Source organism: Abramis brama (assembly GCF_963993115.1).
Source record: "Abramis brama genome assembly, chromosome: 1".
Classification (NCBI taxonomy): Eukaryota; Metazoa; Chordata; class Actinopteri; order Cypriniformes; family Leuciscidae; genus Abramis; species Abramis brama.
This window is the reverse complement of record NC_139963.1, coordinates 24,214,776-24,239,486: the sequence shown is the minus strand read 5'-3', so window position 1 is coordinate 24,239,486 and position 24,711 is coordinate 24,214,776. Positions and strand designations below refer to the sequence as shown.

Below are 24,711 nucleotides of genomic sequence, written 5' to 3'. Positions count from 1 at the left end.
CTTTACTTTGTTTTTATTTCTCTCTCTCCACTTCTGCTTCACCCCTCTTCCCCCCTTCTCTCTCGTTCATCTCGCTCTCCCCCAGGAGGAGGGCAGGATTAAATTGGATTCTAAATGATCCAGAACCGATAGAGCAATTTCTGCTGCCATATTTTCATCCTGCGTCCCGCTTTAAAAACTCTCCCGATCCACTGTAAGGAGGCTGTCGGTGCTTCTTTGTCCCCAGGGACGCCCCAAGCACGTCACCCTCCCCACATTCCGGAGGGGCGCTAAATGGAGAGAATGTTGAGTGTAGGAGTGGGGGACAAAACACAAGGAGCGCCTTCTCGCCCATTAAGGTGCAGAAAATGAGAAAATTGGAAAATGAGAGACAGGGTTGTTCAACCTCTCATCTCGCTGCCACAATCTGGCACCCTTTTCTCTTTCTTTCACTCCTGTTCCTCTACTCATATGTGAGATTCTTCAAAAAGATGAGAGTATGACTGCTGCCTGCATATCAGTTTCATCTCTCTAGGATGCAAGCTATCTTTTGTGAAACATCTAATACAGGCTCATATAAAACTGCCAGAATCTGCGCAAGGATTATTCAGGGGCGGTTTACCATCTTAAGCTCACCTTGCCTGAAATCACACAAGTATAGGTTGAGGACAATTTTAGGTCAAAATCTAAACATGTGCATTTACAGTTTTGTTCATAGGCCATTAACTCTTTCCCCGCCAAACACAGAATTTTCTGTGTTTCCACTGTTATATGGTAGGGGGCGCTATGACACATCTTCTGAAAGAGTGATGAATCTCCTGATCAAAACATATGCGAAGACGACGCAATAACAAGCGATCTTATATGTAATCATATGAATATGTAAAATATTGAGATCATTAAAGCTTCCATTGGCAACATTTTTTTGATCATATTCAGTGAAATCGACACTATAATCTGACAGAACAACATAAATAAGGTGGTTTTAGAAAAAAACCCGAGCTTCTAACTCCACCTGGAGCGTGTTATTTGTTTTGCAAAAATCCACCGCTCCCGGATCATCGGGTCCAATCAGCGCAGGGGGGTGTGAGATCTGACTGTCAATCACAGGTCGTGCACACGCCACAGATCCCACTCCCCCCTCGCGCACGTTACAATATCACATGCACACAACACGCCTGAAGTTCGCCTGAAGATTGCATGAAGTGTGATGGCAGAGAGAAAATCTACTAACAAGCTTCCAATTCCTCAGTTATTGCTATCTATGGATAGATTAGCCAGGGCAGCCTAATCTATCCATAGACCAAAAAGTTTTAAAGGACCAAAAAAGAAAGAAAGTTCAGTCATCATTTACTTTCTTTCCAAATCTCTTTTTTTCAACACAAAAGGTGAAAATCCCTGACAAACTTTGCATGTAATAGAAATGGATGAAGACTAGAGCCACCAATCTCTAAAACGACAAATTTATGTATTATAATACGGTCCAAATATTTTGTGATATATACACACAAAAATTTAAATTTCCTTGAAATTTGCCCCAGTTGTCCTTGGCAGTTGATTCAGTTCACAAAACGGAAGATTTGTTCATGATCCAGTTCTCGAGTTTCACTCACTAACTCACTCAATGATCAGTCACAGTGGTTAACAGCTAAATGATGGGGAAGATTTTCAGTCTGTTTGTTACACAAAATCAATCATATGGCTTTGAAACACCCAAAATATAGTGCACAAGTCATATAGTCACTTATATGTTGCTTTTGCATCCTTTTTGAAGCTTAACGGGGTCATCGGATGCCCATTTTCCACAAGTTGGTATGATTCTTTAGGGTCTTCATGTAAAGTTTGGTTTGTAAACGTTTGTCATGTTAAAGTACTTTGTTAAAATTCCTCACTGGTTGTGTAAAACCACAATTTTTACCTCCTCAAAAACAGCTCTGTTCACAGCGACCCGTTTTCGGTGCATGTCTCTTTGAATAATAATGAGCAACTGCTCACCCCACCCCTCTCTTCCATGGGGGGTGTCGACATAAGACACGTAAAGTGCTGCCTTGGCAGACAGTATGCAAATGGCTGAGGGCGGAAACATGCTAATACGGGACAGCCCGCGGTCGTGGGTGGAGCATAAGCAATATGACATCATATTGCTCAGAAAATCCAAACGGCTTGATTATTGAGTGTGTTTAGACGTTTTGAGGATTAAAAAAAAAAAAAAAAAAGGAGTGAATGGATTGCTTTCATTGTATGGTGGTTGTGTCCACACACTGCAAAGACACATTTATATGCAAATACCATATAAAAGTGAATTTTGCATCTGATGACCCCTTTAAAAAATACAGTCTTCATACATTGTAAATTGCATGAAAAACAGCAAATGGTACAACATTTCTCACTTTGTGTTCCATGGAAGAAAAGTGTGACATGATGATGAGTAAATGATGACAGAATTGTGTTCTGGGAAAGCAGAAAGTTTAGTTGCACATTAAAATGTTTCTCACCAAACAAACAAATAAAAACTTTTAGGGCACCATTTCTTCTCTATACACTATAAACTCCATGACCCTGTGAGCTACAGAGTTCACCGACCTAACGCACACATACCCACACTCTTATCATACATATTGATCTTTTCAATGTAACTTTGTATATTTATAAAAATTTATAAATTCGTCGGGTTTTAACATCCACGCCAGCATATCAGAAATGTTTTCCCTATGCGAATAACAAAACCACCTTAAAGTAATACACACCCCCAGCTATGAATAATACTTGGTTTAAAAAAAGGCAGACACTGAAATCAGCCATGAAGTTGCTCCGTCTGAGCGAGTGAAATTCAGTTCCACTGAAGGCCAAAACCTCTGTAACTCTCATACACCAATCAAACAAGACAGCCCTAAGGCCATCACCCCCAAAAAATCTCAATTAAAACACTGTCGACTTCCTCAAATTTAATATTACAAGGGGAAAGGTTCACACTGAATGTTATTACTTTCAAAGAAAATACAAGACCATTCACACTTTCAAAGGCATGCTAGTCTGATTAACTCTGTTTCGCAGGTATCCGCGTCTGTAACATCTACAGCTCCCTAAAGGAATCAAGTGATACTGTGCTAGTTTGCAAAAACACTCTGATTAAATAAATGTTTCATAAAACAGTAAATGTGATGAGTATGCGAGAAAGAAATTTGCTTCTGCTTATACACAGTTTTTTTTTTTTTTTTAAGACATCAAATTATACACTAGATTAGAGTTGGGCGGTATGACGAAATACACTAAGCAATTTTAATTCACTGTAACGATATAGTTATTTTGGCTGGAAAACCAATGTAAAAACAGTTTATATATTAAATAATAATAATAAAATACTTTGGCCTGGTTTCACAGACAAGGCTTAGACTAAGCCATGATCAGGCCTTAGTTCAATTAGGACATTTAAGTAGCTTTTATAAACATGCCTTAGAAAACAAAAATCTTACTGGTGTGCATCTTGAGACAAAACACTGGCACTTATATATTTTAAGATCTGTCAGTGCTAATCGCTTTCAGTTCAAACAGCTCAAACATGCATTTTAGTCTGTGAAACCAGGCCTGTTGCATAAACACAGCCATTATTCTAATATGACCCACTAGCAGTTAGTCAGGGACAGTCAGTATTATTTTTCGGTATCAAATAGGCCAATCTATGTTTTTATGTAACTGATTTAAAAAACATATGAAGAAAAAAATGTGATGTCTAACTTGTAAGACTAGTCTTAGAGGTTCATGTAACAGGTTGTTTTTTTTTAAAATAAATGAAGTACCTTTAAAATGGTCATTCTTTTTTGGGAACTTGGACACAAACCAACACTAAAAAGGCAGTAAATATCTACCACACCATGGTCTAACAGTATTTTACTGCTCAGCATTTCACCAGATAATAATAATAATAATATATATACAGTGAGGAAAATAAGTATTTGAACACCCTGCTATTTTGCAAGTTCTCCCACTTGGAAATCATGGAGGGGTCTGAAATTGTCATCGTAGGTGCATGTCCATTGTGAGAGACAATCTAAAATAAAAAAATCTAGAAATCACAATATATGATTTTTTAACTATTTATTTGTATGATACAGCTGCAAATAAGTATTTGAACACCTGTCTATCAGCTAAAATTCTGACCCTCAAAGACCTGTTAGTCTGCCTTTCAAATCACCTCCACCTCCACTCCATTTATTATCCTAAATTAGATGCACCTGTTTGAGGTCGTTAGCTGCATAAAGACACCTGTCCACCCCATACAATCAGTAAGAATCCAACTACTAACATGGCCAAGACCAAAGAGCTGTCCAAAGACACTAGAGACAAAATTGTACACCTCCACAAGGCTGGAAAGGGCTACGGGGAAATTGCCAAGCAGCTTGGTGAAAAAAGGTCCACTGTTGGAGCAAGCTAAACATGACTGTCAATCTCCCTCGGACTGGGGCTCCATGCAAGATCTCACCTCGTGGGGTCTCAATGATCCTAAGAAAGGTGAGAAATCAGCCCAGAACTACACGGGAGGAGCTGGTCAATGACCTGAAAAGAGCTGGGACCACCGTTTCCAAGGTTACTGTTGGTAATACACTAAGACGTCGTGGTTTGAAATCATTCATGGCACGGAAGGTTCCCCTGCTTAAACCAGCACATGTCAAGGCCCGTCTTAAGTTTGCCAATGACCATTTGGATGATCCAGAGGAGTCATGGGAGAAAGTCATGTGGTCAGATGAGACCAAAATAGAACTTTTTGGTCATAATTCCACTAAACGTGTTTGGAGGAAGAAGAATGATGAGTACCATCCCAAGAACACCATGCCTACTGTGAAGCATGGGGGTGGTAGCATCATGCTTTGGGGGTGTTTTTCTGCACATGGGACAGGGCGACTGCACTGTATTAAGGAGAGGATGACCGGGGCCATGTATTGCGAGATTTTGGGGAACAACCTCCTTCCCTCAGTTAGAGCATTGAAGATGGGTCGAGGCTGGGTCTTCCAACATGACAATGACCCGAAGCACACAGCCAGGATAACCAAGGAGTGGCTCTGTAAGAAGCATATCAAGGTTCTGGCGTGGCCTAGCCAGTCTCCAGACCTAAACCCAATAGATAATCTTTGGAGGGAGCTCAAACTCCGTGTTTCTCAGCGACAGCCCAGAAACCTGACTGATCTAGAGAAGATCTGTGTGGAGGAGTGGGCCAAAATCCCTCCTGCTGTGTGTGCAAACCTGGTGAAAAACTACAGGAAACGTTTGACCTCTGTAATTGCAAACAAAGGCTACTGTACCAAATATTAACATTGATTTTCTCAGGTGTTCAAATACTTTATTTTCCTCACTGTATATTTTTTTTATATATATATATATATATATATATATATATATATATATATATATATATATATATATATATATATATATATATATATATATATATATATATATATATATATATATATATATATATATATATTTTTTTATAATCTTTTGAGTTTAATCAACATCTTACCCATAGCTTTGGTTTCCTCGCCCTTGGCGTTAAGGATGGAGAACTTGAACTTGGCCCGAACCTCGCTCTTAGGACAGCTGACCAGGAGAAGATAGAGCGACAGATAATCTTTACTCTCTTCATCCAGACCTTTTGGATTCACTCGCAAACACCTGCTCAAAAAACAAAGAATCTTGCATCAGCAGATAGGCTTTATTTCATTTCATTCTAAACAAATAGAGTTTATCTGACCATAAAAAAAATTTTTTTAAATGTAATGCAAATCCAAGTGTGCTCCTTCCCTTCCTACCATTTGAGCTTGTCATTGGCCCCTGAGGAGAACGTGGAGCTTTTGATGACCTCGCCCATCTCCTCCCGGCAGAAGCTGAAGTTGTTGATGGTCCACATATAGGAGAACTTAACCACTTTGATCTGGACAAACACAGAAGAAAGAAGATAACAGACAAGACGCTTCATTCTTCCATTTATTCATCTACCCTCCCCTCCACCCTTTTCTACATTAGATCCACAAGTGTTGGCCAAGACATCAAAAAGCGACACATCAAAACCACCTTTTATCTTAATGCGCTCTGACAACAAACAGGATGGGGAGAACAAGGAATAAAAAAAACCTCAAACAAAAACACTGGGGGAGAATGAAGGCGAGATAAATGAAGGCATTAATGGAACATGTTTCACTAGTCATGGGGATTCTGAACATGCTGGAGGACCTTGTGAAGTCACACACACTCAAAACACAGAGAAGATAATGGCCATTACATATTTTTATACAGACTGACAGATCATTTTTTATAAGTTTATTAAAGAAATTCATACTTTTTTATTCAAAAAGGGTGCATTAAATTGGTCAGAAGTGACAGTAAGTATTTCTAAATTCCGTACTTTCTATTCATAAAAAGAAATTATGGTTTCCACAAAAATATTTAACTGTTTTTCTAAGCAGCAAATCATCATATTAGAATGATTTCTGAAGGGTCATGTGACACTGAAGACTGCTAATGATGCTGAAAATTCAGCTTTGCATCACAGGAATAAATTGCATTTTAAAATTGATTCAAATAGAAAACAGCTATTTTTAATTCTAATAATATTCACAATATTACTGTTTGGTGTGTATTTTTGATCAAATAAATACAGACTTGGAGAGACCACCCCATAAGAGACTTCTTTCAAAAACATTTTTTTTTTATATCTCACTGCCTAAAATACAGTGTACCTAAAATACAAAATACTTCAAATGCAGGCCCTGGAAAACTCTGCCCATCGTTCATTGCATTCAATATTTTTTCCATATTATTCCATCTATATTATATTATTCTATATTATTGACTGTATTTAAGTTTACATTCATTTTTTTTCCATTAAATGCAAATTAATTCATAAATGTTAATTTCTTTGGATAAGAAAATAAGTGATTAAAGACTTAAAAAAAAGAAGGATTCTAAAGCTATTATATGTTTTCAGAAGACTTAATGGTGTTTTGGTCCTTTTTGAAGAACTGTATGATTTTGCTGAATGAAAAAGTTCTGATAAACTTCTCCATTTGTGTTCCACAGGATAAAAATCACAGGGATTTGAAACAAGGGTGCTCCAAGGGTGTGTTAATTTTGACCTTTAAAATGCTATTTCAAAACTACTTTTAATTACTTTTTTGCAAAGAAAAAAAGTATGCCAATCCCACATGGGCCTGTTGATTGGACATTTATCATAATCACATGAGGCTTATTATGTGTCTGGGACACCGGGGTGCTCAGATCTGCACCTGGAAATCTAGGGTGCATCTCAATCAGCTCTCTAGCTTCCTAGGTCGTGAATCAGTATATCATGTACATGAATTCGGCCAGGCACTAGTAAGGACATTAAGGACCCTGGCTCACTACACACTGGGACACTATTTCCGGTGACATGACAACGTCCTCATTTTACAACTTCACTACTGGGATTTATGAAAAGCAAGAACTGATATCTTTCTCAAATTACTTGTTAATGTTATTTAAAGTACATTATAAATACTTTGCTTGTTACATATACGTGCAACATTTCAGCCATAAGTAAATTATAAATGTTTGCTAGATTATGTTCATTACCTGTCTAGAGATGTTTATGCTGAAATATAATAAAATTATGTTTTTATTTCTAAAAACCATCTATCGTGTGCCATTATGTGTAGTGATTTGGCTCACATAATTTATGTTTCGTGCTTTATAACTTCCGTTAAGGGAACATAGTGAGCATGAGGCTCCACATGAGGCTGAACTAGGGAGCTGATTGAGACACACCCCTAGTTTCTTGCACACTTTATGCCGCGTTCCAGGCAACATGTAACCCGTGTTTTTCCAACTCGTAACTGGGAGTACATCGATACGAGTTCACGGGTGGGAAGTCACGGGTTTGACTGCCGTTCCAGTGCACTTTCACGGGTATAAGGTTGAAAAAACACGGGTTACAGGTTGCCTGGAACACGGCATTATTTCCAGTCTTGCTCAGACACACCTGCCTGTAATTTTTAACTGAACCCATTGAGTTTGATTAACGGGTTCAGGTGTATTTAATTAGACATGTAACACACTATGAAGTTGGGCAAGCAGAATCGAGCACCCCTGTTGTAGATTCACAGACCCAGAACAGCACACACACACTCACCTGTGTGTAACACCAGCTTTCGGCCACAGGGCCGCTGGTCATTTCAGCAGGAGGGGGCGGACTCGGCACCCTGGACATCGCCAGTTTTGAGCGTGGGGGTGGGGCAGGGGGAGGGTCACTACGCCAGCCACCGCAGAACGTCCCCGACAAAGCGCACACACGTGATTACTCACTCAGAAGCAAATACATGCACACGCACGCATGTGTACTTCACAGCCGCCGCCAGGATCCGGGCACACACTCGTGTTCAGCGTAACCCAGAGAACATGAAGGAAATGCAGGCAGAACCTTGAAGTGTTTTTCTGTGAGCTGTTCAGTTTATCCTGTAGTAGAGAATACAGAGAGCAGAAACAGATTGATTATTTATATCAAACTCTTGTAGTGAAAGGCTTTAAACTTTGATCTTAGAAATGATGCTGGGCCGCTACTGAGCTACATCACTTGAATGAATTGTTTATTGTGAGAAAAGTAATATTATTATTAGCCTATAAATAAATAGATTTACATTTGTTATACAAATTTGAACAGAATTACTATTATTATTATATATTATTATAAATGTCTGTAGTTTATATAAATAAATCATACCAAAAATTATAAAATAATTATTTTAGAAATAAATGTGTTAAAGTCATGGTAAGTGGAGAGATTGGACAACTGATTCACCATAAACATCCACCTTCAGCAAATCAAAAGCAGACAATTCCAGACTGTTCTTTATAAAAAAGAAAAACACCTGATTTGTTGATTTTGCACATTGACAAACAGGTCTACCATCTTTCTTGAACATATGCACAAACCACAAAAATATGCAGAATCAAACAAACCACCAAATAAAGAGGGATGTTTGATCTCCATTTTGTTGATCTAGTTCAGTACGTCTAAGTAAGTACTACTGTAAAAGCCAGACCTCTGAAGCACCATCAGCAACTACAGTGAGTTTAAATCTGTCAAAGCAACATGCTTATAATGCTGGAGGGTAAAAAAAATTCTTCTTTTCCCCTTTTGTGAAACAGCCCTCCTCTCTTTTCCAGAAGAAAAGCACATTCATCATTCTATTGGCTCTCTTGTTCATTTCCCCTCAACCCTCTGAACCTTAAACCTTTTCAATCTTTTTTTCTTCAGATCAAAAAATAAATAAATAAAACAGAACCTCAGGACTAATCCTTATTTTTCTATCCCTGCTGCTAATTAAGGCACTTTAATCGTTAGCTGGATACACCCCAGCCATTAATGAACTGACCAGAAACACCAAACTAGCCACTTGTCTAACAGTACAGTAAGTCATTAATAAGGCTAATTAATGGATGTAAAAACAGTCCGACAGAAGCGGGACTGATAACCAATTAAAGCAACAAAGTAAATTTCTAGCTTTGTGCATGACATTTATAAATGTTTAAAGAACACATGGTCATGGTTAAAGATCCTCATGGTCATGAGCAGGGTAGAATCGTCTTTATTAAAAGACGTCACATGTAGGTAACTTATTAATTTACTTCACAGAACAGTGAGATTTTCTGCGGTCAGATCACAAAGTTATGAAAAGTTGAACATTTACTAGACATGTCGGACTGGGGGACCTTTGATTTTAACCAAACTTTAAAAAAAAAAATACAAGTATTATCTTCTCTTTTCTCAATCTGAAGCGACCTAATCAACCTTTAATTTCTCATTCCTTTCTCCATTTTTACCGTCTTGCACTCCTCTCTCCCCTTTCTCACTCAACCTGCACGTCCCTTCGTCTGCGAGCGAGGGAGACGGAGACGTTTCTTTCCCTTAATTAGCATCTGATTGAAAGGATAGACCATGGCCCGGCAGAACCTTCTGGAAACTGTGCAGCGATTTGAAGAAGACAGTGAGAGAAAGTACATGACGGAGAAAAAAATGAACAAAGTGCAAAACAAAGTGTATTGTGGGAAGGAGAGAAAAAAACCATTAGGAGAATGAAAAGGTCAATTCAAAACTTTTCAGAAGTACAAAGCAACTCATCCATTTCCCACCCACACACTAGGACTGGATGATAGTCAAATTACAACTCAATATTTATATATTTGCTCTAAAACAGCTTAAAGGGTTAGTTCACCCAAAAGTGAAAATTATATAATTTACTCACCTTATATAGTTCCAAACCCATAAGACTTTCGTCCATCTTCAACATACAAATGAAGATTTTAAATCTGAGAGCTTTCCATTGGCAGCTACGCAACTACCACTTTGACGCTTCAAAAAGTTCACAAAGAGATCGTAAAACTAATCCATATGAGTCGAGCAGTTTAGTCCAAATTTTCTGTGGAGACTCAATCGTTTTATATGAGATTGAGATCAGATTTCATGTAGTCTTTTATTCACATATAAACATTGTTTAGCAAACATAAAAGCTAAACCGATCCTGCTTGATGCACGAGAATGAACCTCATTGGTTCTTGTGGAAGCTCAAACGTGCTGCGTAACACGAGAATGAACCTCATTAGCTCTTGCGGAAGCTCAAACGAACCTCATTGGTTCTTGTGGAAGCTCAAATGTGCTGCGTAACACGAGAATGAACCTCATTGGTTCTTGTGGAAGCTCAAATGTGCTGCGTAACACGAGAATGAACCTCATTGGCTCTTGTGGAAGCTCAAACGTGCTGCGTAACACGAGAATGAACCTCATTGGTTCTTGTGGAAGCTCAAACGAACCTCATTGGTTCTTGTGGAAGCTCAAACGTGCTGCGTAACACGAGAATGAACCTCATTAGCTCTTGCGGAAGCTCAAACGAACCTCATTGGTTCTTGTGGAAGCTCAAATGTGCTGCGTAACACGAGAATGAACCTCATTGGTTCTTGTGGAAGCTCAAATGTGCTGCGTAACACGAGAATGAACCTCATTGGCTCTTGTGGAAGCTCAAACGTGCTGCGTAACACGAGAATGAACCTCATTGGTTCTTGTGGAAGCTCAAACGAACCTCATTGGTTCTTGTGGAAGCTCAAACGTGCTGCGTAACACGAGAATGAACCTCATTGGTTCTTGTGGAAGCTCAAATGTGCTGCGTAACACGAGAATGAACCTCATTGGCTCTTGCGGAAGCTCAAACGTGCTGCGTAACACGAGAATGAACCTCATTGGTTCTTGTGGAAGCTCAAACGTGCTGCGTAACACGAGAATGAACCTCATTGGCTCTTACGGAAGCTCAAACGTGCTGCGTAACACGAGAATGAACCTCATTGGTTCTTGTGGAAGCTCAAACGTGCTGCGTAACACGAGAATGAACCTCATTGGCTCTTGCGGAAGCTCAAATGTGCTGCGTAACACGAAAATGAACCTCATTGGCTCTTGCGGAAGCTCAAACGTGCTGCGTAACACGAGAATGAACCTCATTGGCTCTTGCGGAAGCTCAAACGTGCTGCATAACACGAGAATGAACCTCATTGGCTCTTGCGGAAGCTCAAACATGCTGCGTAACACGAGAATGAACCTCATTGGCTCTTGCGGAAGCTCAAACGTGCTGCGTAACACGACAAATGAATCTCATTGGTTCTTGCGGAAGCTCAAGCGTGCTGCGTAACACGACAAATGAACCGCACTGGTTCTTGCGGAAGCTCAAGCGTGCCGTGTAACACGAGAATGAACCTCATTGGTTCTTGCGGAAGCTCAAATGTGCTGCGTAACACGAGAATGAACCTCATTGGCTCTTGCGGAAGCTCAAACGTGCTGTGTAACACGAGAATGAACCTCATTGGCTCTTGCGGAAGCTCAAACGTGCTGCGTAACACGACAAATGAATCTCATTGGTTCTTGCGGAAGCTCAAGTGTGCTGCGTAACACGACAAATGAACCTCACTGGTTCTTGCGGAAGCTCAAATGTGCTGCGTAACACGAGAATGAACCTCATTGGCTCTTGCGGAAGCTCAAACGTGCTGTGTAACACGAGAATGAACCTCATTGGCTCTTGCGGAAGCTCAAACGTGCTGTGTAACACGAGAATGAACCTCATTGGCTCTTGCGGAAGCTCAAACGTGCTGCGTAACACGACAAATGAATCTCATTGGTTCTTGCGGAAGCTCAAGTGTGCTGCGTAACACGAGAATGAACCTCATTGGCTCTTGCGGAAGCTCAAACGTGCTGCGTAACACGAAAATGAACCTCATTGGCTCTTGCGGAAGCTCAAACGTGCTGCGTAACACGAGAATGAACCTCATTGGCTCTTGCGGAAGCTCAAACGTGCTGCGTAACACGAAAATGAACCTCATTGGCTCTTGCGGAAGCTCAAACGTGCTGCATAACACGAGAATGAACCTCATTGGCTCTTGCGGAAGCTCAAACATGCTGCGTAACACGAGAATGAACCTCATTGGCTCTTGCGGAAGCTCAAATGTGCTGCGTAACACGAGAATGAACCTCATTGGCTCTTGCGGAAGCTCAAACGTGCTGCGTAACACGAGAATGAACCTCATTGGCTCTTGCGGAAGCTCAAACGTGCTGCGTAACACGAGAATGAACCTCATTCTCGCACATCAAGCGAACATGCTTGAGCTTCTGTTTACTACAACTGATGTGTGCGTTAATGAATGCTTACATGTGAATAAAAGCCTAAATTAAATCCGTTCATCATATAAAGCGATCGAGTCTCTTCAGAAAATGATGTACCAAACCGCTCACTTCTTATTCATATATAAAAGATGACCGAATTTTAATTTTTTGGGTGAACTAACCCTTTAAAAGAGTGATTTCCTGATTGGTGAAAGAATAATTTCAAATGAATAGTCATTTCAGCCAAATAGATTTAAAATGTTGAAGTATTTAAAAACATCCAAGACTTGTACACAAGGAAGAATATTTAATAATGTATATGCCGTGAAATAATATAATAATAAATAGTTATAAAAGCATTAGCTACACCTTTTTTATATATTAATAATCTATGATGCATCTTATCAAAGTTGTGTGCACGCAATACACAATGACAGAACATGTCATCGGAAAAGCACTAATTAAACACCACTGGTTTTGGCCAAATATTTTCAGCTGCAGAAATTTCACTGTATCCCTGTAATCGATTCATTTATTCATTTTATAGATGTCAAACTTACAAATTCACCAAACCTGCAAGTCAAACTAAAAAAGATATTATAAAAAGTTTGTCTTTTTACTCTCATGTGCAATATATTACCCAACCCTACTTCACACACTGGAATTAATGTTCAGAGACAATATTCAACACCTTGCAACTCATTATTATCAGTTAAACCAATCTCTCTCTTTTTTTTCTCTCCTCCTTCCTGTGTGCTATTTGTTTCTGATGAAAAACACTTGTGGCATTTTCACTCAGTAAAACAATAAAATATTAATCATTCAAGTCGGGGAACAAGTTGGTGTCCATTTGCAATTCAAATTACCACCAACTTCCTGGCAATTAATTTCCACGCGCATGTCTCCCATCATGTGTCTCCAGTTATCTGCTTTCTGAACTTAATTTCCACTGGTCTTTGTATCACCATCTATCGGCTCTGTCAACACAAACTCACCATATCAAACGCAACATATCACTCACAAATCAGCTAACTACCTTTTCTGCCCTGAAAACACAAACAGACACACAAACAACAGGTTACACACCATGCCGTAACAAGTAACAGGCAGGCCCACACAGAATCAGCTTGCACAGAAATCTTCTACATTTCCACAAAGTTGGAATCATTCACAAAGTTGTAGTTTATTCTTATATTCACAAAGTTTTTAATTTAATTGTTTTTAGTTACCAATAGAAGCACAGCACTTTCGGCTGCGTTTAACATGTAAATCCATTCCACAGATTTCCCCCCTAAATCAACACAGAAAATCCTCAGATTCCGTCTGGGCCAAGGAACAGGCGAGGATACACACACACACACACACTACAGATGTCAGAGAGGTATGAGAGAGGGAATCTGAGCTTGCAGGCACACACCAGATCAAAGAAACAGCATATTTTACATGCGATCCTGTTCATTAGTTAGCAAACTATTCAATATATGACTTCATAACTGGAACCACGCATACATTATCTAGGGATTTAAGAGACAGCTGATGTTAAAGTCTTAATTTCATATCAAAGAATCCATTTTTAGTCAACACACTGTCAGGGCTTGACGCTTTTTTACCTACAAAAATTTAGGAGGGCATAAAGGACAAAGAAAGCTCCTCCCCTTTTTGAAAAAAAGTAGCCAGTAACGTTTCGTTTGTATCACAGCTCAGCCAGATCCGTTGAGCTTGATAAAGCAGCTCCCCAATATCGCTTTAAAATATAGAGTTCTGTGCAGAATTCAAATGGGTCTGATATGTTTTGGGTCTGGACTGGAGCAGACTGTTTGCACGCTGCTGCGGTTCACATCACAGTAATGCGAAACCACCAGACTTCATTCGCCACAATGGAAAGCATATTTACATATTTACACATTTTAGCCATAGGTTCAGTGTCTATTTCTAATGTAGAAGGGTGGGACGCTTCAGAATCTAGAGACCATTTGATTGGACAGAAAATCTGATGAGAAGCTGAAGTGCAGAGTGATGTCATCAAAATCATTGATCCATCTTGCCGGAAGTGAGACTAAGTTTTGAACGCTTACATCTTATAAATGCAAATTTTGTCATTGTTTTGGAGCACACTATAGATAACAGTAAGGCTAACATATTCATACTAAAAGCCTTTCACACCAGAGTCCACGAAAAAAAAAAAAAAAAAAAAAAAGATGCTTAGTTCGCCTATCAACAATGTATAATTTGCATCTTTGCATGCTCCTAAGACACAAATTCCAAAAATAATGCATTTTTCACTGCTGCTTTCTCTAAATAAATAGCCTTCGGTGTGCAACTTACATGTTTCTTGAGACGCTTACGATAATCTAAAGGAACCAAAACGTCAATATTAACACAGTGAATCTGGGGTTCAACATCTGATCAGACTCGAGTCTGACCAAGCAATGGAACCAACCAAGTGTGACAAGAGCCTAAGATACAACAAAGTTGGTTAAATCACGATTAGTTTACAACAGCGTCAGACAGCATCTGAGATCTGATCGGCTGGCACATACGAGGCGGGTGGGACGAGACGGGTGCCAGGCAAAGAGATTCAGCCCTCGAGGAATTCATTACTGCAACCGTTACCCAGCCAAAATAATTAATGAATTAAGGAGGGGAGGGGAGAGAGAGCGAGGGAGAGAAAACACACAGCAATTCAGCGCTGAAATTCTCTTTTAGTTGCGACTTGAAAGAGAAACTTGAAGTACAGCCCCACCCAGCAGACTCTCCCCACAGGCCTGCGCTTCTTGAGGAAACGAGAACTATGACATGACCTTTCCCTTATTTAAACTCCTCCCACAGAGCATGCATCAACTACACACTTTTAGAAGAGGAGTGGCTTAATATAGAAAAAGGGAGGAGTTTAGCATGGGTTTGGGGAGGGTTTTACAGAGAGGATAAAACTTCGGGAAGATGGGTCAAATTTACGGAAGACTTTTTTCTTTCCGATTTAATTTTATCCAGTCTCTTTTTTCTCTCTCCATTGACACAGAATGAAAGAGATATGTTGGAAGGGAGTAACAGACTTTTACTTGACCTTATTCAAACCCCCCATGCAATGCTAAAATACATTCAGGGTCAATGTTAGGCTGACATCTAACCACATATAAAATCAACATGAAACGTTAATCGCAACCCACTTTACTTCCATAAGACATTTCCAAATCAAACAGGATATTCAACAAGGACATTCAAAACAAAGTTTATATACGGAGAAATTTATTTTATTTGATGAAAAAGATATTTTTCTCAATTTCAAACAAGTAGATGTAATATGTTATTTGACGCTAATGAAAACGGATTGCAAATCCATGGTTCAGCTGACAACACATCGTATACATTTTTTGGTCGGATGAGGGGAAAAAAGTACTATGGTATGAATATTAGATGTAACCTTAAATAAGTCGATAAATGCCTAAATTAAATCTGTCCATCATAAAGAGATCATCACTCATCAGAAGACTTGATTTAAACTGCTCTATTCATTGCATTACTTTTATTATCTCTTTAAGAACTTTTTGAATCATACATTTTTGTGTAAGGGATTTTCCAATGGAGAGATTTCTCATAGGTTTTGGAACGTCATGAGGGTGAGTAATTGACAATTTTCACTTTCAAACTAACCCTTTGAGACAGTACAAAATATTGAACAAACTGTACTTCAGCCTTGAAGGTCAAATTAAACAAGCTTCTGAGTATTGCAGGTCAATAAAATGTCAACATAATCTTGAGAAGGAACAGTTCGAATTTATCAGCTTGACACCATCAATTCATGCATCCAAACATTCATTTCCTGCCATCTTCGGAGGATAAATGAAGGTAGTTAATTATCAGCCTGATTAAAATAGGTGACGCCAGAAAATAGAGACACTGAAGCATAAAACTTTGAGTGCGAGATTGTAGACCTTTCTCAACTAAACTTTGTCATCCAACTAGACCCTGGAACTTGAAATTTGATGCACATTTAGCTCACCTAAAAATAGTGCGTATGAAGCAGCTTCATTTTCCAGGGAACAAAGTAGTCCAAGAAAATGGCTGTAGTGAAAAACACCCTTGAATTTCCCTTCTTTTTTTTCTTCTACTGAGAGAGAGAGAGAGAGAGAGAGAGAGAGTGAGAGGGGGGGGGGGGGGGGGGGGGGAGAGAGAGAGAGAGAGAGAGAGAGAGGGGGGGGGGGAAGAGAAAGATAGAGACAGAGAGAGAGAGAGAGACAGAGAGAGAGAGAGAGAGAGAGAGAGAGAGAGAGAGAGAGCGAGAGAGCGAGAGAGCGAGAGAGCGAGAGAGCGAGAGAGCGAGAGAGAGAGAGAGAGAGAGAGAGAGAGAGAGAGAGAGAGAGAGCAAGAGAGCGAGAGAGAGAGAGAGAGAGAGAGAGAGAGAGAGAGAGAGAGAGAGAGAGAGAGATTGAGAGAGAAAGAGAGAGACAGACATTCTCTCTCGTTAAGACACAACGAGGAAGTCGTTGTGTGTGTGCTAACAGTTTGCCATTGCACACTGCTGCAGTGTGATCAATTAGACAGCTGGCTCTCTCAAGTTTACACCAAAAAAAAAAAAAAAAAAAAAACCTTGGTTGTAAACACACACACACACACACACACACACACACACACACACACACACACACACAGCCTTCTCTCCCTCAGCATGGTTACTTAATTATACAAAATGCTAAACTGAAAGGAAGCCTGTATCTGTCTAGCAAAAAAAGTATGCTGTACTACCTAGACTTGTAAAATGTATCACAATTCACAAATCCATGCCTGGAGAAAAGAAACTGCTAACTCAATACCTGAAATTGGCCAGAGCAGGATACTGGTAGTTCCCAGCATGCTTTTCATAGGACTGATAAAGTGCTACTTTACATAATAATATCCAAAAGTTTGGAGTCAGTGGGGTTTTTTTAATGTTTTTTTTTTTTTTTTAAGAAATTAATATTTTCATTGAGCAAGGACATTTAAAACAAAAGTGACAGTAAAGACTTATACATTGTTATAAATAAAAAAATCTAATTCAAATAAATGGTGATCTGTTAAACTTTCTATTTAAAAAGTAATGAAATAGAAAAAAATATTTGTAAGAGATTTTTCAAAAACATGAAAAAAAATGTAAATAAAGATTATGTAAATTGCATCATTACACCAATAGGTGGCGACAAGTGACTTAAATGTATTTGTCATTGAATCATTCATTCAAGACACTGTTCAAAAATTGTTCAAAACAAGTGAAGTCTTTATGAGCGAGTCATTAAATCATTCATTTCAAACCTATTTAAAATAATAAGACTAATTCAAATTAATTACATTTTTAAATAGATTGCAGCAATTAACATTTTGTCAGAACATCTAGTAAATTTTATAACAGTATCAAAAAGTACTATTATGTTTGTTAATGTTATTTTGTTTAGTTGTCTATTCAAAATCGTGGGAGAATTGTGATCTTTTATAAACAAAACAAAAAAAAGATTCTCAGTTTATCTAGAATCGTGCAGCTCTGCCCCAAATACAATTCTAACCATGACTGAAAACAATGGCAGGACAGAAGTGCCTTTTATGGTTCTGCACAGTTCCAAAAATCACCCAAAACAAGTCTACAAAATATTCTCTCTTAGAATAAAATACTGTGGACTACTGCTTGAAAGCACAAGTAAAAAACTTGAAACAAGAAACTACAAGGCAGATTCAATAGATGAGCTTTAAATGCAATTTCGAAAGGAAAAAAACTTTTGATGGTTTTCCAATCAGCTTTGTGGAAGCAATGCCCACTAAAACCCCTTCAAATTGCCAGAAGTTCCCCAAGGCTCACCCTCAGGTCCTTTTCTAATTTGTTGTTCATGCCGAATTTGGTGTTTGAAGCACTTCAGCAGAGTTAAAACAACATTTTTACATTTGGAACAAAGAATGCACTCTCAAATGGATCATTGGGTCCTTTTATATTTTCAGTAATGACCTTCAACCTAACACATTTCCAGGCTCAATTATCCCCCTTCAATAGATTTCAAAAGGTGTTCTTTAGAAGCATAAAACGCATTATAATTAGCAGAAGCCTTCCCTCACGTAACGTGCCAAACACAAAGCCGCTCAGTAGCTGCTAATTTCTTTGGCTGTCCTTACAGTTGTGTCTCATCACTGAGTCCTTCTTTCCTTCCACACATCCTAACACTCCTCTGCAGCTGAGCTTGAGCCATGTGTGAAAGCCCTTTGTCTCTCTGTCTTACTCTTCTTCTGGTGAGACTCAAGAGCTGAAAGAAAAAAAAAAAAAACTTTTTCCCCTCATAAGCGTACTTTGAAACATAACTAGAAGTTGGCAAAAAATTAAGTGAGAAGGGGGGACACATTTCCACACATGATAAAAAGCTAAACAAGCCTGGCGCAGAGCCCTAAATATCCTTAAACCTGCTAATTTAAATGTATTTGTGTAGCACTGAGGCAGTTCATATTAAGATTGAATTAGTAAATTTAAATTGGAAATTTATATAAACCAGACCCCTCATTTGTGAACTGGACCACATCAATAGCTATGTTTACATGGGCACCATTTGTTTCAATCATAATTCATTTTTTTTGAGAGATGAATCCGAATGTAGTTTACATGAAAGCTAAATAAAGTGACAGAGGTTGATGTGTGCGTTTATGTCAAGCTTTAAATCGGATCCCACTGTTTGCGCATTCTACTCTCCTAAATCGCTTCTTTTCTTTGATTTCGGGTCCTAATTAGGAGACGACGAGCACATGAACTGTTGTGCCGTGCTGCTTATATTAATCAAGCAGTAAAAACAGCCATTCCCACACCCAAAACAAAGCGTCTGTGGATAAGAATGCGAAACAAGGACTGTCTGAGAATGGAGCAGGGCACTCTGCTTCACAGACGATGAGTGGAAGGAGAATTTTAGAATGACATGACAGTCTTTTATGACACTTCATTCAACAACGGCTCATTCCTTGCAACATACGTCATTACATTTTATGTGTCATCGCACGTGCACAGTACTTTCCAGTTTCGGTTTTCAATCTGATCAAGTGTTTACATGTCCTCTAGATTCGATTACAAAAGGTTTAAACCGCAACTTACAATCCGATTGAAATTGTAATCAGATTTGGCCAATTCATTCTGATTGCTGTGGTTACATGTGACTTTTTATATTCCGACTGTGCTAGTAGTCCGGTTACAATCGGATTATTAGAGTCCGTGTAAACGCAGCAAAAAGACATTCATGTGCATTTGCTTGATTTTAGACAGCATACTGCAATTAAAATAAGCCAATATAAAAATAACAGTGAATGGTTTAACTTCTTTTTCACCCAACTTAATTGAATTTTACTTAACTGGAACACAGAATGACAAAATATTATTATTAATTTTACATTTGTAATTGTCCTTCATAACATTCCATCCTTTGTAGTATGTAGTTACAAAGCCATTAAGGAAATCATAGATTTCATTTCGAAGCTGAATAAATGAGACATGAACAAATAAGTCATTAATAATAAAGAAAATTAATTGCCAGCAACTACCACAGCACCACTAGTCATATTTCACTTAAAAACAAAACAAAACATGCGGAGTAGGGAGTGCAGATATCCAGACAACTAATCATGAAGACGGCTAAACAACAGAGATAGTGAAAGCACAAAGAGATGTTTGATTATTACGCCAAGCCGAATCTCCCAGCACCACTCTCCCCTGTGACCTCATCGCAAAGTTAACACAAACCATATTGGGTGACAGTGTCCATCCTGTAGTCCAGCAGAGATCAAAGTCACAGAAATGAGCTGATCCCAAAAAGACCAGCATCCACCATAACAAAGCTAATGAAAACTCCCAGTTACACATAACGCCCACCCTTTAAAAGTTAACATCAATGAACTGGCCGCCTAAACGGGTGTGCATGCTCGCTCGCACACAAACACACAAAAGTGCCTTCGGCAGAGCCAATTAAGATCAAGTCTTCTGTTAACTTGTCATGCTGTCTAAGCAACAGCAGAAATGCAGCCGTTAAAGACAATGGGCTACCATGGTGAAATGAGAGGGTTAACTGCACTCTCCCTCCACAGGACATATGTCAGTGCTAATACTGACTGCTTTAGCCAACGGCCCTGTGAACGGTGACCAGGATCCAGCACAAGAAAGGGCGTGAATAAAAGTGTTTAACAGAGTATTAGGAGTGTAATGATTTAACTTCCTCACGGTTATGTTTTTACCATGGTTCCGCGTTCAGTAAATAAATACAGTAAATAATATAAGGGGCTGCACTAATTTGAGGCCAATACAACAATTGATTTCTATCACTAGGATACCAATCTGAATTTACTATGTTAACAAGCATTAATCCATATTCTGCAGCATACGCATTATACTTCTGAAACTATTCAAAATTTAAATAAAAACAAACTGAATCTGTGACCAAAAAAAACACAAACAATTCAGAACGACTGCAATCTGATGCCCTAAACAAATTAATATTTTGAGCCGTTTTATTTTAGTAGGTCAAAAAATTGTGTTTTATTCCCAAATATTTATTCCTCAAAAGTATTAAAAGAATAGATGAATGAAACCATTACGGAAATGGAATCATTAGGGAGGAAGTGTAACCAGAATATTTATATTTCTAGCAATTTCTGTCCTTAAAGTAGTGACAGATCTTTTCTACCATACATCCGAGTAAACAATTTTTTTTTTATAAAACATGCATGAATGAGACAATCGGAGTTATATTAATAAAAACCCTGATGCTGTTTTAACCCCCCAGAGCCGTGTGGAGCACTTTTATAATGAATGGATGCACTTTTTTGAGCTTCAATCTGATGGTTGCAACGGTTGCAATCCACTGCCATTATAAAGCTGGGAAGCATCAGGGTGTTTATTAATATAACTTCGATTGTATTCGTCTGAAAGAAGAAAGTCATATACAGTTAGGATGGCTTGAGGGTGAGTAAATCATGGGCTAATTTTCATTTTACAGTAAACTACTCCTTTAAGTATCAGAGAGATGTTTCAAAACAAGAGATCTATCCAATACAAGCACAGAAACTATTCTGCTTAAATCTTTGCATCTATAAGACTTGTTTACCATCTTTAAGGTTTTGTTCAGGTTAAGTAATGCAAATCAATAATAATCTGCAATAATAAAAAACTAATTTAGTAATTGCAGGACGAATTGTTACTGTGAACAAGCATATCTGTGAGACCTTCAAAGAGGTTTTTTCGCAGACCAATGCTACTATGATGCGAGTCTGAGTGAGACAGGGCGTGCATACGGGCACAGACAAGTTATATAAAGTACACTCATATGTATTCACATCTTTGTATGTCAAGTCAATTTGACATGTTTTGTAGTTTCTTTTTCTTGCTAGGTGTATGCTGAATACCATAACTACTTTTCAAAATTGACAAAAACCTCATAAATGTATTTATATTTTCTGAAACATCATTAAACAAGATGAACCGTGGTTCAAACATGTGCCGAACCGTGGGTGGCAAACCATATGCTGCTTCTTTCGTATGTGAATCGTTTCACCCCTACTGAGTAAATGTATGAGTTTGTGTGATAGAGTGTGTAGGATTGTGGCGTTGTGGAATCTGCATGTGGCTTTAAACTGAGCCCCAGTGACACTACGCCATCCAATTACCTGATGCAGGCACATCCCACTGAATATTCTACATCTAGCGCCCATGTGCGCACACAAGAACGTGAAAGAGAATAAAATTCAAAGAATTAAATAAGCTGGCGAATGGTAATTTATATAAAAAAAAGCAGAATGTGAGGCACGGTAAGAGATGAAGCGTGAGACTTTCTCCTCTCAACAGCCTTTGTATCAGGCAACATCTGAAACCGGGAGGATTTTACACTGCATGTGTTTACACCTCTTAAATAACAGGGAGGAAGTCACTGTTTAAATTTGGTTGAGTGCTGTAATGTGCAAATGAATCTTCAACAGAGGCTTTCTGTCACTGCAAACAAACTGACTTTTCACACTCAGGGATTCCACTGTACACCCGGGAGGACGTCTGAAACTAAAACCCCAAAAACAAATCCCATAATGCCGTGTCCGTGACAAAATGACAGAAAATTGACAGCTGTATGGGTTCACCTTTGCCGTGTAACACTGGTTAGCACAGTCCACTGTAAAATTGTTAATTGTTCAGTTGAACATATGCACAGATCAGCCAATCATTAAAAAAAGATAATTTACACTACCGCTCAAAAGTTTGACGTCAATAGTTCTTTTTTTTTTATTAATACTTTTTTAGCAAGAATGCATTAAATTGATCAAAAGTGACAGTAAAGACATTTGTATGATATAATAATGTTTTTTTTTTTTTTTTAATAAATATTCTTTTAAACTTTCTAATCATCCTTAATCACATTAAGGACGATAACTATAAAGATTACTAAAAAAGATATAGTTCTAAAAATCATTCTCAATATTAAAGAATAGGAGAGTGATTTTATCCAGCTGATGAACGATAACATTGACAGCCAATCAGAATCCATCCTGCTGTAACGAGCTCAAGCATTTAAAGTGATAGACAAGCACGCACTTGGAATAAACAAAGATATCGTCCACTGGTGTGGACGCTTATCTACAGTAGTTATCTTTATAGTTATCTTTATAGTTCCTGGTGTGAACAGGCCTTTAAGAATACTGCATCACGGTTTCCATAAAAATACTAAGCATTACAACGTTTTTTTAAACTGATGATAAGAAATGTTTCTTGACTACCAAATATTAATAGAATGATTTCTGAAGGATCATGTGCCACTGAAGACTGGAGTAATGATGCTGAAAGTTTTTGTATATTGTAATAAAATTTCACAGTATTACTACTTCTACTTTATTTCTGATCAAATAAACGCAGCCTTGGTGAGCATAAGAGACTTTCAAAAATATATTAAAATCTTATCGACCCCAAACTTTTTAACATTAGTGCACTGAAGTTTTCAAATGTACAATAACAAAAACTGTTTAACACTAAACATCAGAGAGAGGGTGGAAAACGGTAATGTACAACTAAATTACAACTGCTTTGGTGCAAAAAACACCCAGCATAAGGAATATATTTAAAAAAAAAAACAATCTAACATCCACTTTCATGTTCTACATGCACTGGCCTCAATGCCAGTAATCAACATGCTTTCACTACCTTACTACAGTTTCATTACATCAGACTCAGAAGAATCAAACAGAGGTTGAAGTTTACAAAAATGATAAAGCACATAATATAGAAGCATAATATAATCTAAAAAGAATAATAATACAAACTCTCTCAATTGGTTTTATTTCCAAAATACAATAATCTGAAAAAAAACTACATATGAACAATAACAGATAGTAGATAGTTTATATATCTTTGATTTGAATAAATCAATTGTGAGTCAGACTAACATTCGTGTGTGTGTGTGTGTGTGTGTGTGTGTGTGTGTGTGTGTGTGTGTGTGCGTGTGTGTGTGCGCACACGTTTTTCTATCCCGGTGGGGAATTCAACCTGAATGCACAATGACTCATGGGGACCTAAACTGAGGACCCCATGAGGAAACAAGCTTATAAATCATACAGAATGAGTTTTTTTTTTTAATGTAAAAATGCAGAAAGTTTTCTGTGATGGGTAGGATTAGTGTAAGGAGATAGGAATATACAGTTTGTTTGCTAAGATTCAGATTAACAAAGAAACATCTTAGCAAAGAAAGGTTCATTTAATCTGGATTACCTCGATACGACCAATTCACACATGTACAAAAACCTGAACAGTCATCAACTACAGAGAGGGAGAGAAAGACAGAGACAGTGTGCCTCTCTTAAGAGATAAAAGAGCCATAGGGTAATGCTGAAAAAGATGTAGAGAACAGAGACGGGGATAAAAACAGACACGAGGTCACGAACAGCTAATTATCCTGTCAGTAGTAATGCACTCAAGCCTGTGATCACCACAGGGTCATCCGTACTACACACACCTGAGAGAGAGATGTGTGTTGGTGTGTTTTAAGTTAGCAGATGAGTCTGTCTGAGCTCAATGAGAGTCCTTCACCTCTTGGATATGGGTA

At 38.4% G+C, this 24,711-nt stretch overlaps 1 protein-coding gene across 1 annotated transcript in view; it reads right to left on the bottom strand.

Annotated features, from left to right (window-relative positions):
• spop (speckle type BTB/POZ protein) overlaps positions 1–24,711 on the bottom strand; it is a 79,289-nt gene that overhangs the window by 31,939 nt on the left and 22,639 nt on the right. Inside the window, exons 3-5 of the mRNA XM_084110386.1 lie at positions 8,141–8,463; positions 5,787–5,908; positions 5,498–5,649 (exon numbers count right to left, since the gene is read on the bottom strand). Of these exons, the coding sequence (XP_083966512.1) occupies positions 5,498–5,649; positions 5,787–5,908; positions 8,141–8,218 (352 nt within the window). The 5' untranslated portion in view covers positions 8,219–8,463. The remainder of the gene's footprint in view (positions 1–5,497; positions 5,650–5,786; positions 5,909–8,140; positions 8,464–24,711) is intronic.